The sequence below is a fragment of the Rhododendron vialii genome, chromosome 1a, assembly GCF_030253575.1.
Source record: "Rhododendron vialii isolate Sample 1 chromosome 1a, ASM3025357v1".
In the NCBI taxonomy this organism is placed as follows: Eukaryota; Viridiplantae; Streptophyta; class Magnoliopsida; order Ericales; family Ericaceae; genus Rhododendron; species Rhododendron vialii.
This window is the reverse complement of record NC_080557.1, coordinates 15,739,020-15,752,585: the sequence shown is the minus strand read 5'-3', so window position 1 is coordinate 15,752,585 and position 13,566 is coordinate 15,739,020. Positions and strand designations below refer to the sequence as shown.

General features: G+C 38.8%; 1 protein-coding gene and 1 non-coding gene across 2 annotated transcripts in view; one reads left to right on the top strand and one right to left on the bottom strand.

Moving 5' to 3' along the window:
- The first annotated feature begins 10,273 nt into the window (after positions 1 to 10,273).
- LOC131306669 (phosphoglucan, water dikinase, chloroplastic) overlaps positions 10,274 to 13,566 on the top strand; it is a 22,630-nt gene continuing 19,337 nt past the window's right edge. Inside the window, exons 1-2 of the mRNA XM_058333072.1 lie at positions 10,274 to 10,628; positions 12,237 to 12,840. Coding sequence (XP_058189055.1) covers positions 10,411 to 10,628; positions 12,237 to 12,840 — 822 coding nt within the window. The 5' untranslated portion in view covers positions 10,274 to 10,410. The remainder of the gene's footprint in view (positions 10,629 to 12,236; positions 12,841 to 13,566) is intronic.
- LOC131308589 (small nucleolar RNA snoR100) lies at positions 11,518 to 11,625 on the bottom strand. The gene has a single exon (XR_009194491.1). It is a non-coding gene; the product is annotated as a small nucleolar RNA snoR100 (small nucleolar RNA).

Here is a 13,566-nt window from a genome sequence, read left to right as displayed (position 1 = left end):
ATACCGTAGGCAATATAGTATTTGTGGTAAGCATATCTATGTTTATGGAAATTGAAATGTTTTTTTTATTACGGTTTTGTTTTGCTGGAAGAGAGAGAGAGAGAGAGAGAGAGAGAGAGAGAGAGAGAGAGAGAGAGAGAGAGAGAGAGAGAGAGAGAGAGAGAGAGAGAGAGAGAGAGAGAAAGAGAGCCGAGAGTGAGCATCATTGGGGAGAAGAAAAGGAGTTAGTGCTTCTGTGTGTGTGCTCTATGTTCGGCAGCCGAGGGAAAAGAGAAACAGAGAGAAGTGCACTGTGTGTGGGTGTGCTTCGGTGGAGAAGAAGAAAACAAAAGATAAGTGCAGCCTTGTTTTCTTCCAATCTACAGCAGCTTGTTTCGGACTCTTTGGGTGCTGATTTGTTCTCTGTTTTAGGTGTGTTGGAGAGTATTGGTAAGAGCTTTCCACTTTGATTGTAGTTTGTTGGATAGTGGAAATTGCTTTCTCTCTCTCGTGGATGTACACGAGTTGGGGAACTACGTAATATTGTGTGTTCACTTCATGCCTTTGTTTAGTGCGTGCTAATTTTTCCGATTACACTTCCGTTTGTGGGTGAAATTGATTTAGGAGAAAAATAATTCCAACAGGAGCTTGATGGAAGCCCGCTCCCATCGAGATGGGAGCTCGCTCCTTACGAAGATGGGAGCTTTTGTATGATATTTGTATAGAAAAACAGGGATTTATCACTTGCCTTTTTTAATTGGTCTTTGATGAACTCATATATCTAGCCTAAGTCATGATATCTTGAAAAGAAAATCATATATTGTACCACTAGCCTATTTCTTACACTTACGGAGAACTTGACCCATATTTTTACTTCCTAAATTATTGTACTTTTAAAAGTGAATACTCTATGCTACATTATTTTCATAATATATGTACACGCTCCCAACCTTGGGAGCTTCTATATTCCCTCGCTCCTCCGCTCATGCTTCGAAGTTCGAGCAACTAAGGAACTCTTCTTTTTCCGTGAATCAAATAATGGTTGCAGGTCATAATGACGCACATGAATACTAAAATACTTCTTGTTTGAACACTTATGAAGGATGTAAAGAAATTTTTAATGATGTAATCACATGTGAATGAAGACACATGTATTTTATTACATTTTAGATCCTTATTTAGATGTTTTATCTTTAATTAAACATCGTGAAGATACTAAAACACAGAGCAAGTGCAAAAAATTGGCAAACGTGAATAAATCAGCATGTCATCTAGTCACTGTGATGTCAATCTGAAGCTATGTTACCAGATCGGCAAAGTGATCCCAAAGTTTCCTTCGTCTTTTATCCAACAAAAAACTTGTGCGATTGTAGCTTTGCCTAGCAGATTTTAGAAAATGGTCAAAGTTCATCCACTAAATGTGTTTTACACGAACCACTTGACAGATAGTGTCTTTGTAAGATATTTGTCATTTTGAGAAAGTTAATTTCGATGATATAATTATACCATATAGAAGCCTATCCCTATTGTAATACGGTTTAAGGCATGCAACATACCAAGTTCCCTTGCCTGTCCTAGACTCATAGTACCAGAAACTTCCGCCTTCCAGGTCTAAAGCACATAAGCTGGCCTCGTTCAATGACATCCTCTACACCGCAGTTCTAAGGCACAGTTATGCCAATTCAGTTTTTAATATGACTCCTATTGAGAATTTCACTCAATATGCACGCTCAACGTTGTTGACATGGTTTGCAGAACTTCGTTACAATTTCAGTGCCCAAAAGCTACCCTCGGGAATCTTCCCAATTATCAGAGGCTGCTTGAAGAAAAGCAACCATTAACTGAGGGTTTCCGAGGATGAACTATCAGTCCTGCAGAAATCTTCAAAGTTACTGTAATCTTACCACAAAGAACAATTTTAATATGAGCCACTCAATGAGCAGTATCAGACACGATTATTTCACCAAAACAGGCATTATATAGTATATACCATATCTGCAGTAGATGCAGGGTATGCATCCATAAAGCTCAATGCGTCCAATAAGAGTCCCTCTTGGTCTACTGCACACTATGAAGATCACATACACAGTATCTAGCGAACAAGCTCTGCGTGAAGACCTCTACAGTATCAATGAACGACGTTGAGGTAGCAAAGACACTCTATAACCACCATATCTTAGGAAGGTCACGCAACATCCAGCATTCATTGTGGCGCTTCTTTATAACAAGGGTCTGTCATTCTATTTTCATTTTTCCTTGATGAGGTGGCACTGTAGTAGCCGATAAGAATGAAACTCAGGTGGCCACAACCGTGAAGATAACAAATGTAAACGAGGAATCATCTTTTCATAATTATGACGGATAAAATGCCAGGAATTGCGCATTGGCCTCTAAAATCACTGGTACCCAATCACGGTGGATACATATCTATTTATCGGGAAAAAAATAGATAAAATTACCTTTTGTCAAGTAAAATCCATTGCCCTTCTCTCATTCTCTTACTCTCTTGATTAACTCTACCAAAAACTCCAATTTAGTAATTATCATGGATTGTTTTTAGTTCCTAAAATCTCTACCTAACTACTCTTTTCGAATTACATCTAATCTTCTATACAAAAAGGAAAATCTTCAAATAACATTATCTAAATCCTGCTTTGACATAAATGGTCTATATTTCAAATTTTGAATTTTTAGATTCTAGTCAAAAATTTAAAAATGGGAAGTCTAAAATTTATTCTAGTTATATAAGCAACCAAGTGTTTAGAAGTTTCCATGGCTGAAACATTTCTATCCAGCTGAAAACTCCACATTTGAGTTTCACAAATCTTGGCAGCAAATAGAAGAGCACAACTTTCAATACTCTCTTAGCTACTCCAATCAAAAAAAAAATAAAATTAGCTTCCATTCAAAAGCAATGTTGACCTCAAATTTGGAAAAATCAATTGGATTTTACAGGATATCGGATATCCTCTCCATTTGTTGTTTTCCATTGTCCATGGATGGCCTTAATAATCATATATATGCATCTATTATTAGCTAAAGGTCTACCTATACAAATACATGCAGCACGCAGATCAGCTATACGAATTAGCTTCTTTTGACTTTATTATACTGGAGATGTCAACAAGTGGATACTAAAAGCAAATGTCCTTGCTTTCTAATTCTTTGTAACTTCTGTTTGGAATTTGAAAAAACAAAGAATTATAAACTGTAAACTTGAGTGTGTAAGGATGCTCAATTTAAAGATTTGCGATGGATTATTTATAAAATTGTCATTTTTAGCAGGGTTCATGACTGATCTCTTTTGGGCCCATTAACTAGGGGTGTGCACGGGTCGGACGGGTCGGGTTCGGCCCCGAATTATCGTTTTTTTTGGGACCCCGAACCGAAGGGGGGGGGGGGGGGGGGTGGGTGGGTACCCGTTCGTGTAACCGATTTTTTGGTCGGGTCGGGTAAGAAAAAACAACACCCCGAGCTCCGAACCGAAAACTTATTTTTTTGGAAAAATGTATCCATACCCGACCGAACCACATGTTCGGCCCCGCCCGAAACCCTTCGGGTCGGGTCCGTCGGGGCTCGGTTTTTTTGCACACCCCTACCATTAACCTTTAGGTTTCAGAAATTCTATGAGTTTCTAAGAACTATGTCTCTATTGTCTGCAGATTTCAACAACAGGTGTGCTTTTTATAACAACATTTTGTGCGCGGAAGGAAAAAGACAATTAAGAAAGGCAGGGCAAAACAATTATGATTCCTCATTTATTTGAGTTGAATCCAGATACTTGTTTTCGACTTAGCGTGCGTTTCCATTAAAAAAATTGTCTTTAGGCTAATGTCATTAGCTCTAAGTTGTTTCGGCTCATGGTATTTTAGTTGATGTATGTGAGGAGAATGAGTTGTCCAGAAATTCGTGAAAATATGGGCTTCAGTCCATTTAGTTTAGGGAAACACCCCCTTAGACCAAATGTTTGCATACGATCCGCACCATTTCGGCATAGAAAACTACTTCTAAGCAGAGACGGAACCAGTAGTGGTCTATTGGGGGCCAAGGCCCATGCGTCGTTTCGGGGGGGGGGGGGGGGGGGGGGGGGGGGGGGGTTTTAAAAAAAAAAAAAAAACAATATGAATACTTCAAGTTCACACGACCAATTGGGAAGTATTTTCAGGAATTGAGAAGTTCAAACAACATTTTTAACAATGGAACTTAATCATTTTGAGCATAACATCATTCGGCATCCGGATTTCAAACAATTAGGAAGTATTTTCAGGCTATTTCAATGTGATTGAGACTAGAAGATCAATAACCTACTTACCGGTCTACATAGTGGTGGGTACTTGTGCTTACCTTACTCTTCACAGTTCGGTCCCCCTTTTACGAAATCCTGGCTGCGTCTCTGCTTCTAAGCATCCTTCTACAGATTGAAAAATATCAAGAGCAGTTAAAAAACACAAATTCAAAGTCAAGCCATTGAAGTAAGTTCAGAAAAGGTGCATGCGAAGTACATGATTTTGAAAAACCAAGTTAAGGGAAATAAATTCAAAGCAAGAGAGGGTCTTACCTAGAAAAAAAATTGTATAGAACCTTTGAGGTCTTATCCATACCAAAAATTGGAGGCAGAGCCATATTTTCTCAAGCAATATACACGTCATGCGATTCCCAAAACAGCCAGAGTAATCTCTTCCCATGAACATATTGTTGAAGAACTTTTGAGCGCAAATTTCGGGGATTTGAGAAAAAGGTTCTTGGCTCTTCCGATCAAAAAAAGAGAGGAAGGGTTTTGCTCAAAAAGTTCTTACAGAAGTTGCTCCTTAGAAACGGTGGATCAACAACTCTGGTTTTGAGAGAATCAACGACGCTCCTGTTTAATCGCAACTAGTGAATTTGGTTGCGCGCGAAGGCGCTAAAAAACAGAGAGGTGCTACGATGACCGCAATATTTCCAGTTCCACCGCACTTTTCCGGCGCTCCATAGAAGTTGAGCAGCTCCTGGAAATTCAGAAAACATGAAGTACCAATCAATATGTAATTTGTAATTATTCACAAAAAAAAAATGTAAATTTGTAATTGAGCTCATTTTTTCTAAGGTCCCATAAAAAAAATATTTTAAAATTTAAAAATATTTTCTGTATTTTTTAGAATCAGGAGTGAACTCCACATGGAACAATGAAAAAGAGTGTGCGGTGATCATAGACTTAATGCTCAGTAAGACCAATACAACAAATTTCTGTTGTTTGGAGTGCAAAATAAAAAAGGTTAATTATAGTATAATCATTTTATTTGATCATATTCTATTTCGGTCAATTTGAACTGTTTTTATTTTGAAATTTGAATTAACCCGATTTTACCCATATTTATATTATACTTCCGCGAATACTGTGTATGCAGCAAATAATTTTGGGTCTAAAACATAGAATTGGAAGTCCTAGGCGTTATTGTAGGGACATGGATACTATTTTTTGAAATTCATTCATCTCTCTCGATTGATCCACTCCGGTGAACGGCGCTTTTGGTAATCCACCCTGGTAAGCTAAACCTAGAACCGGTGTCACAGCTCTATCTCTCACTCTCTCCAATGAAGTTCCCTTGTTCTCTCGGAGAGAGAAATTTTTTGAAATCGGTGGATGATGGATTGTTCGCGTGTAATTATTATCAACTTGATTAGCTTCGACTATGTCCCACTGATGATTGAAACAAAAATTTGGTCCAACTGGAGTCTCTGGCAACTATGGGTTTTCCAATTGCATCGATTTTGATGTGAAACAATTCATAAGAACTAAAGGAACTGATGAATAGTCTCTATATTTGTTTTTCTCTACCGGAGTTTGCATTTATTATATGGTAAATTCAGTTAATTTGAGAGAATTTATTGTGAGAAATTTATTGTATTTGACAGGTTCGATTATATTCATTCATGAAAAATTCGTAGTTTTTTTTTTTTTTTTTTTATGGACAATAGTACAAATTTACAACATCATATCTTTATTGTCCAAATTTACAACATCATGTCTTCTACGACTCTACCACAAATTTTGTGAACACATTCTATTTTATGCAAACTTTTGCAAATTTATCATGTCTTTACGCAATCAATTTATGGTGTGTCTATATTAACGTAACAAGTTTACAATGTTCGTCAACATGTTTAGTGTGCAATGTAACTCATTATTATGGGCTTGTTTGATAATCGAAATTCAGCACTTAAAATTGAATCAATTAAGTAATAAGCGATTATGTAGGTTTGATAATCGCATTTTACATTGCTTTATAAATTAAGTGCTACTTAAAATGTAGGTTAAAAAGTTTAAAAAAAAAAATTAAGTGGCTGAATTTTTGTATATTTGCATTCGACCACCATACCACCACCACAATCACTCCCACCACCACCATTACCATTCTAGCCCACCACCACATCGCCACCATCACTCCACCACCACCACTACCGCTACCACCATCTCCTCCACCTCCACCACTTTACCACCACCACTCATTGCCATCATTACACCACCATCACTCCACTGCCATCCACTATTACACCACCACTCCACCACCACCACTTTCACTCCATCCCCGCCCTCACCACCCCTCCACCATTTCCGTAAGTAAATTGTGACAATTAGTAAATTAAGAGAGAATCGAAACTAAAATTAATTCATAATTTTTTTAATTTGGTATTTAATATATTTATCAAACAATTTTTCAGCTTAAAAAAATCAGTATTCTGCTTTCAGTATTTAATTTTGGGCAAAGTACGGATTAACTTTATGTGGTTTGGTCGTTTTACAGATGACCTCCTTGCGTTTCATTAATAACCACTTCATCTCCTTATGGTTTTGGAGCGAACTGCAACAATTAGATATTTCGTCCAAATTAACGGCATGAGAGGTACACGCGCCCCTATTGCATTTATTACATGAAAAACTGAAATTTCTTTCAAAAGTAATGTGGTAAAAGGACAACCACACCCTTATAACCAGATAAAAATAATAATTTGTTTCTCACCGCCCCCGTTTATGGAAAATTGAAATTTCTTCAAAAATCATTTGATCTGTATCGAACCCAACTGTATCCTCTCTCATCTGATACTCACCCCACACTTTTTTCCATGTACTCTGCAGAGAAATCGGAAGTGGGTTTATTTTCGATGCTAACGTATTTTTCGGAAAGCCATCGAGATTTGATAAACAGAGTGATGACAATCCCGTTCTTAATTAGGAACACGAACCGGGAATTGAAAATAGTAGACGAAATTCTGTGGAAGTAATTGCCGGAGAATTTTACGGAGAAGGCAAATTATACGAAAACTCTGGAAATTATTACCAGAAATGCAAAAAACTCAACGAACCAGAACAAAGTAGTTATTTTTGTAACCATACGGTGGTTTGCGAACGCGTTTGATTTCTCGAATTTGAGGTTAAAGATGTTGATTGAATCCATTATATGAGGAATTAGACTGATTTCTTAGATGGATTTCTAGAGATTTTATGGGGGTTTCCCTCGAAGTTGATGTTGATTGAATCCATTGAATCAAAAAATTAGATTGATTTCAGAAATGAGTTTTCGGGATGTTTGTGGGGATTTCACTCGAAAGGGTGGGCTTGGATAAGAGCTATGGCTCTAGTGATTTGGGCAGAGGCAAGGGGAAGGAGAGAGGTTTTCGCTACACGTATTGTCATCTGTGGAGAGGAATTGAGTGAACTGAAACATGGAGAGAGAGAGAGAGAGAGAGAGAGAGAGAGAGAGATGAATGAGACGACGGTGGTGGTGGCACCTGAGTCGGTGGTTTGGGGATGGAGTGGTGGTGTTTCTCCCAGTCAATTACTATTTGGAATAATAAATGGGCCTCTTTTCCACCTCAACATCCCACTTGGATGTACGGGGGTACTATAGTCATTTAGGGGTGTTTGGCAGCCTACTTTTTGGCTTTTCATTTTCAGTTTTTTGGTTTTTTGACTTTTTGAATTATGGTCAGAATGTATTTTGAATTTAGTAAAGTGTTTGGATGATAGGTGCAGAATGCATTTTGTAACATAAATAGTGTTTGGGAGATATGTAATAAAAACAAATTATGGATTAAATTTTTACCATGTTACCCCTAGAACTATTATGGCTCATTTGACAGTTAACCTAACAAATTGGCAAACACCCACCTTTTTTTATTTTATCTTGGGAACCAACACCCACCCTTTTGTATTCTGATGATGAGAAAATGGAGAGATCCTCTGCCTCCCACTATTCAACTCTTGCCCTCTGCTTCCTTTCTTCCATCACCACACAAATACACACTCCGCCCCCCACCCCACCCCCCGCTCTCTGACGTTAACCCACAACAATAGAGGCAAAACTGGTCCTGGGATACCAATACCCACTGGCTTCAAGTCTTCAAAACCCAGTTGCCTTTTCCCACACCAAATTAGCCAGAATTACAGCTTTGGATTCCTCCATACGAATTTGCCAAATCGTGGTGTGCAATCGGTTCAAGCCTCTCTGCAATTTCCTCTACAATTTGCCAACAAAAAGAAATATGGTGAGGACGTGAAGAGGTGAAGGAGAATGGGAAGATTTTTCAATCGGTTCAAGCCTCTGCAATTCTCTCTCTCTCTCTCTCTCTCTCTCTCTCTCTCTCTCTCTTCGTTATTGTGGCGGAAGATGAGGGTTTTTTGGGTATTATCGAAGAATGGAGAGGGTATATTGGTCTTTCTGTGTGGTGGCTGACTGAAAATGGGAAACGGAAAATGGGAAAAGCTCATAATCCCCTCTTTTTCACTTCTCTTCTCTATCTTTCAAAACAAAGAACTCATTCTCTTGGAATGAATTTTGTGATTCTCAGCCAAACACCCAGAATTGAAAAATGGGAAACGAAAAATGGGAAAATGGGCCTCCCAAACACCCCCTTAACAATTCCTGTTAACAGAGTTAGATTTGCAATTTACTCCAAAACCATAAGGAGGTGAAGTGATCATTAATGAAATACAGGGAGGTCAATTGCAAAACGATCAAACCACAGGGAGGTAATCCATATTTTGCCCATTTTAATTTTTTAGTTTTATCAAACAACCACTAAATTTTTAGGTAAAGGCATGAAACAGCAAGACACCAATCCCACACGCAAATCCGCACGCGCAGCCACATAGTGGTGCGCGCGTACTTATGATCGGCGCGCGCTTGTCCTTGCCACTGCGGTTTGAAACTTTACCAACTTTAGGGCCGGGGCATGGTATTAATTACCAGTCTTGACCCTGACAGCCCCCCTCAAGGATCAGAACAATATGCGAAACGAAAGTGTTATACCTTTGATTTTTGGGTTTGAAAGAGTAATGAGTTTTGATGTTTGAGGTTGCATGATGTGTGAAAATGAGATGTAAGATTTTGTAACTTTTTTTCTAACCCTTTAATTGAACGGGGGGGATTTATAGGGCAAAAACCCTCCATTAATGGAAAACATTACATTAATAGAAACTATTCCGGTAATGAAAACTTTCTATTAATGGAAAATATTCCATTAATGAAAACTATTCCATTAATGGAAACCTTCTATTAACGGAAACCCTCCATAAATGGAAACCTTTAAGAAATGGAAAGTAAAAGGATCGGTTGCAAATTTAACCAGCGCGCGGGTCAGGGACTGGCGCGCGTAGACCAAACCAACAAGCGTGAGTCAACGGCTTAAAACTCAACCACTTATCATTCCTGAGGTGTTATTGATCCATTCATCATCGGAAAATAAAAAACCAAAAGTAAACTAATATGAAAAGTCTAAATTGGGGTGTTTACATAAGTATTGTCAAAAAAGAACGAATTCTTATTTTCTTGCATGATTTTTTGTCAAAAGAACATATACATGGTAATAAATTTTCATTTTCATTTACATTAACTCACTTCACTTCTCTTGTGAACCAATTTTCACACAATATTATCGACAATTGAACAGAGCCTAAACTAGATCTGGCTGTGTTGTAGTACACCCTCCACGCTACACGTGTAGTGCGATCAATCCAGCCGTCCATTCCGAAATAAACGATTTTAATTTTCATCCAAACAATGAACGACTCGGAATTAAATTCAAGCCTTTCATATCGAGATAGACGATCGAATCCGCCTCGCTTCACGGTTTAGGATGGCTGCAGCAACTCCCAATCCACCTAAACAAGCTATAGTGGGAGCACGGATTAAAAAAAAAAAACTATAGTGGTAGCATGGTAGTCGGACGCGTGTAAATCTATAATAATTGCTCAGTGTCAGATAGGTCATGGGGATTCGTTTACAAGCATTCACGATTCTGGACTTCTCCACGTGGCCACAAATGAATTGCTACTAAATAAAGTATCATCACTCTCACTCTCTCTCTCTCTCTCTCTCCCCATCTCCCCCTGTCTCTCCTCCCGTCTGTTTCCCGTGGGAGCTTTCTCCCCTGTGCATCTCTAGCACTTCTTCAATGGACACTCTTCGAATATTATCGCCTTCTACAACCACTAGCAGTAAAGCATCCGCGCAAACCCGTCTCAGAAGGCATTCCGAACCTCAGTACACTTCTCTCTTGAAGCCCACTACACTTGTTTTAACTCATCGAAGTCCGGGGTTTGTGGGTCGATCCACTGGCGTTCGAATTCGTCCCTCTCGAATCATTTGTTCTGTTTCCTCCGTTGAATCGAGGTAGTCTCCGACTCTTCTCTTTCTAATTTGGTTTCTCTTTTAGTTTCTGGTAATTTTCAATCTTCCAGTTTTTCTGCCTCTCTGGTTGACTTGTTGTTTTCCTGAAACAAGAGTGCGAATTTCCATTTTGTGTATGCATATATGTATGTGATGATGCTTTTCCTATATGAGGTGGTGGCATATTCGAATCCCACAATGCCAAACATTTCGAACCTTGAGGTGACTGGATGATTTGCGCGGTTATTAACTTCGGAGCCTCGGAATTAGATATCCGGTTATTGAAAATAAAAAAATATGTGTATATGATGGTATTTTTTATTTTTTTGAGATTTATTACAATATTTGCTTTTGGACCCGCCTCGCCTGTGAAAATGTACAAGGGTGGCCAACTGAGGTAGCTCCATTTGGTTGTCTAGGTATCTGATGATTTTGGATTTGCTAGTACTCGTGTAAAGAATGAAAATCAAAGGTCCAACTTTTGGTCAACTTGAGGGTTTTTTTTTTTTTGTTTGGAACCCAGATGGGAATTTCGGTTCAAGGCTCTAATTCAGATATTTTCTTCGCATAGTGGATTTTTTTTTCTCCCCAACATCCACTCAACTTGGTAGTTAAATGGAGTCCCATGCTTGGTTACCTCATTGAAAAGTAGTACTGTAAAAAAGAATGAATGAAATTGCATGGAGCAATTCACCACAGTTTACCATCATTTTCTTCTTCCACTATACAACAACATAACATAACCCATCTAGTCTCCAATCATTGGGGGTATGGGTGGGGATGATTGGAGACAGACTTAACATTTGGCAATATATGCACAAAGTGGCTGCTCTCAGAATACCACTAAAACAGTGGCTCCCCTAAACCTCCAAGAACCGAGGAGCTACAAGGACGTTTTGTTATAAAACCATGCCCTCAAATCAAAGCCAAATGACATCAGAGAGGGCAGGCCTAGAGACCCAAATTAATTTATGTGCTCATTACCATGCTTCCTTCATTGATAGTCCAGAGCATCAGTATGCACAAAATAACTCCGGGAAGAGGATTTAATCCTTCTATTTGTTGCTTTTTGTTCTGTTGTCTCTTCAATATTAAGGGTGTGTACTGTTTAGGAGCAGTTTTTTAATCCTCTTGACAATAATTGGAGTTATGAAGCACCTCTTCTTGAATTATGTAGGTAATTAGGATTTTTAGTCGAATGGAGGATTTCAATGTAACATTGTTAAAACTTGTATATATGAACTGCACAGAGTGACTGGACTTTTGTAACCGATACTTTTCCAAAATCCAGTAAATAAAACATTGAATCTACAAAAACTGTGGTTATAAAGGATCATTGTATGCTTTATGACATGGGAAGTTATTATTATTTTTTTAATGTTCTAACTGGGGCTTATTACCGTCCCTAGTGAAAATTTAATGCTAGTTTCAGTAAGTCAGTAACTATTGAAATAGGATTATGAAAGATGAACCATTCAAAACTAACACCAGCAGCTTGTTGCTTAGAGACATGAAAAAATTTAAAAACTGAATCCAAACACGTTGTTCTATTGGAGTTGTCTCTTGGCATAAATCAGGAAATGGGGATTAAAATAATCAGCTTTCTCGCAGAGCGGAAGAGAAGATGGGGAAGAAGAATATGCAGGGCCAGGGCAAAGTTGGGTTAAGTGTGTGTTTGAATCACCAAGTCCAATTTGGCGAGCATGTTGCAGTTTTGGGGTCAGCAAAGGAATTGGGGTCGTGGAAAAAGAAAGTTCCAATGAAATGGACGGCAGATGGGTGGGTTTGTAATTTGGAACTAAAAGGCGATGACTTTGTTGAGTACAAATTTGTGATTGTGGGTAAGGACAAGAGTATGGTTTGGGAAAGCAGTGATAACCGGGTCTTGAAGTTGCCAAACGGAGGGAGTTTTAGGATTATTTGTCATTGGAACATGACTGGTGAGGCTATGGCTTTACTGCCTTTGGATTCGGAACAGCATGGGGTAGTGGAGGTGGTAGGTGGTAATGGGTCGGCAACTACTGATGGTGATGCTGATGTGGGAGTGGGGACAAGTCCTTTTGTGGAGCAATGGCAAGGTAAAGCCGTGTCTTTCATGCGATCTAATGAGCACGGCAACAGAGAAAGACAGACCAATTGGAATACATCAGGTCTTCAAGGACCGGCTCTAAAGTTAGTGGAAGGTGATCGCAATGCTAGGAATTGGTGGCAAAAGGTACTACTACTTGCTATTTTCCAGTTTAAATTCCAAAGGAGCTAGTTAAGGGACATAAAATATCAATACTCAGTGATGGGGTCTTCTGTATTCAAGTTTTTTTTTTTTGGTAAAGAGATTTTATTACCAAAAAGGAAACAAGAAACACAAAAACTTAGGGGCATACCCCCATCAAAAACAAACAGTCCATCAAGAACTGGAGACAAAAAACAGAAACAAATACAAAGAACCAGGCCTAACTACTTCTAGCCACAAAATTTTTCTCAGAGATGTTCCAAGCTCTACACAAAGCTCTATTCACAGAGCTACGGCCACAGTTCCTCCAAGAGAACACCCTATCCCGCACGTCCTTGACAATCTGCTCATAAACGAGACACGGAATGTATTGCTTGTTACTAAAAATAAAGTCATTCCTGGCCTTCCACACGTAATACATTGTACCAGCCAGTGCTAACTTATAGAGAGCAGAAGAGAATCCTTTCTTCTTGAGATGTTGAACAGCCCAAGTAATTTCATGCTCCCACTCCCCTGGACTTCTGGACATGCCAAACAAAAGGAGGATTTTGCCCCAAATACAAGCTGAGAACAAACAGTGAAAGAAGAGATGCTCATGGGACTCATGCACATTATGGCAAAAAACACACTGAGGGTCCACTCTCATCCCCCAGGAAAGGAGCCTATCCTTTGTAGATAGCCTACCCCAGCAAACAAGCCACATGATAAAAG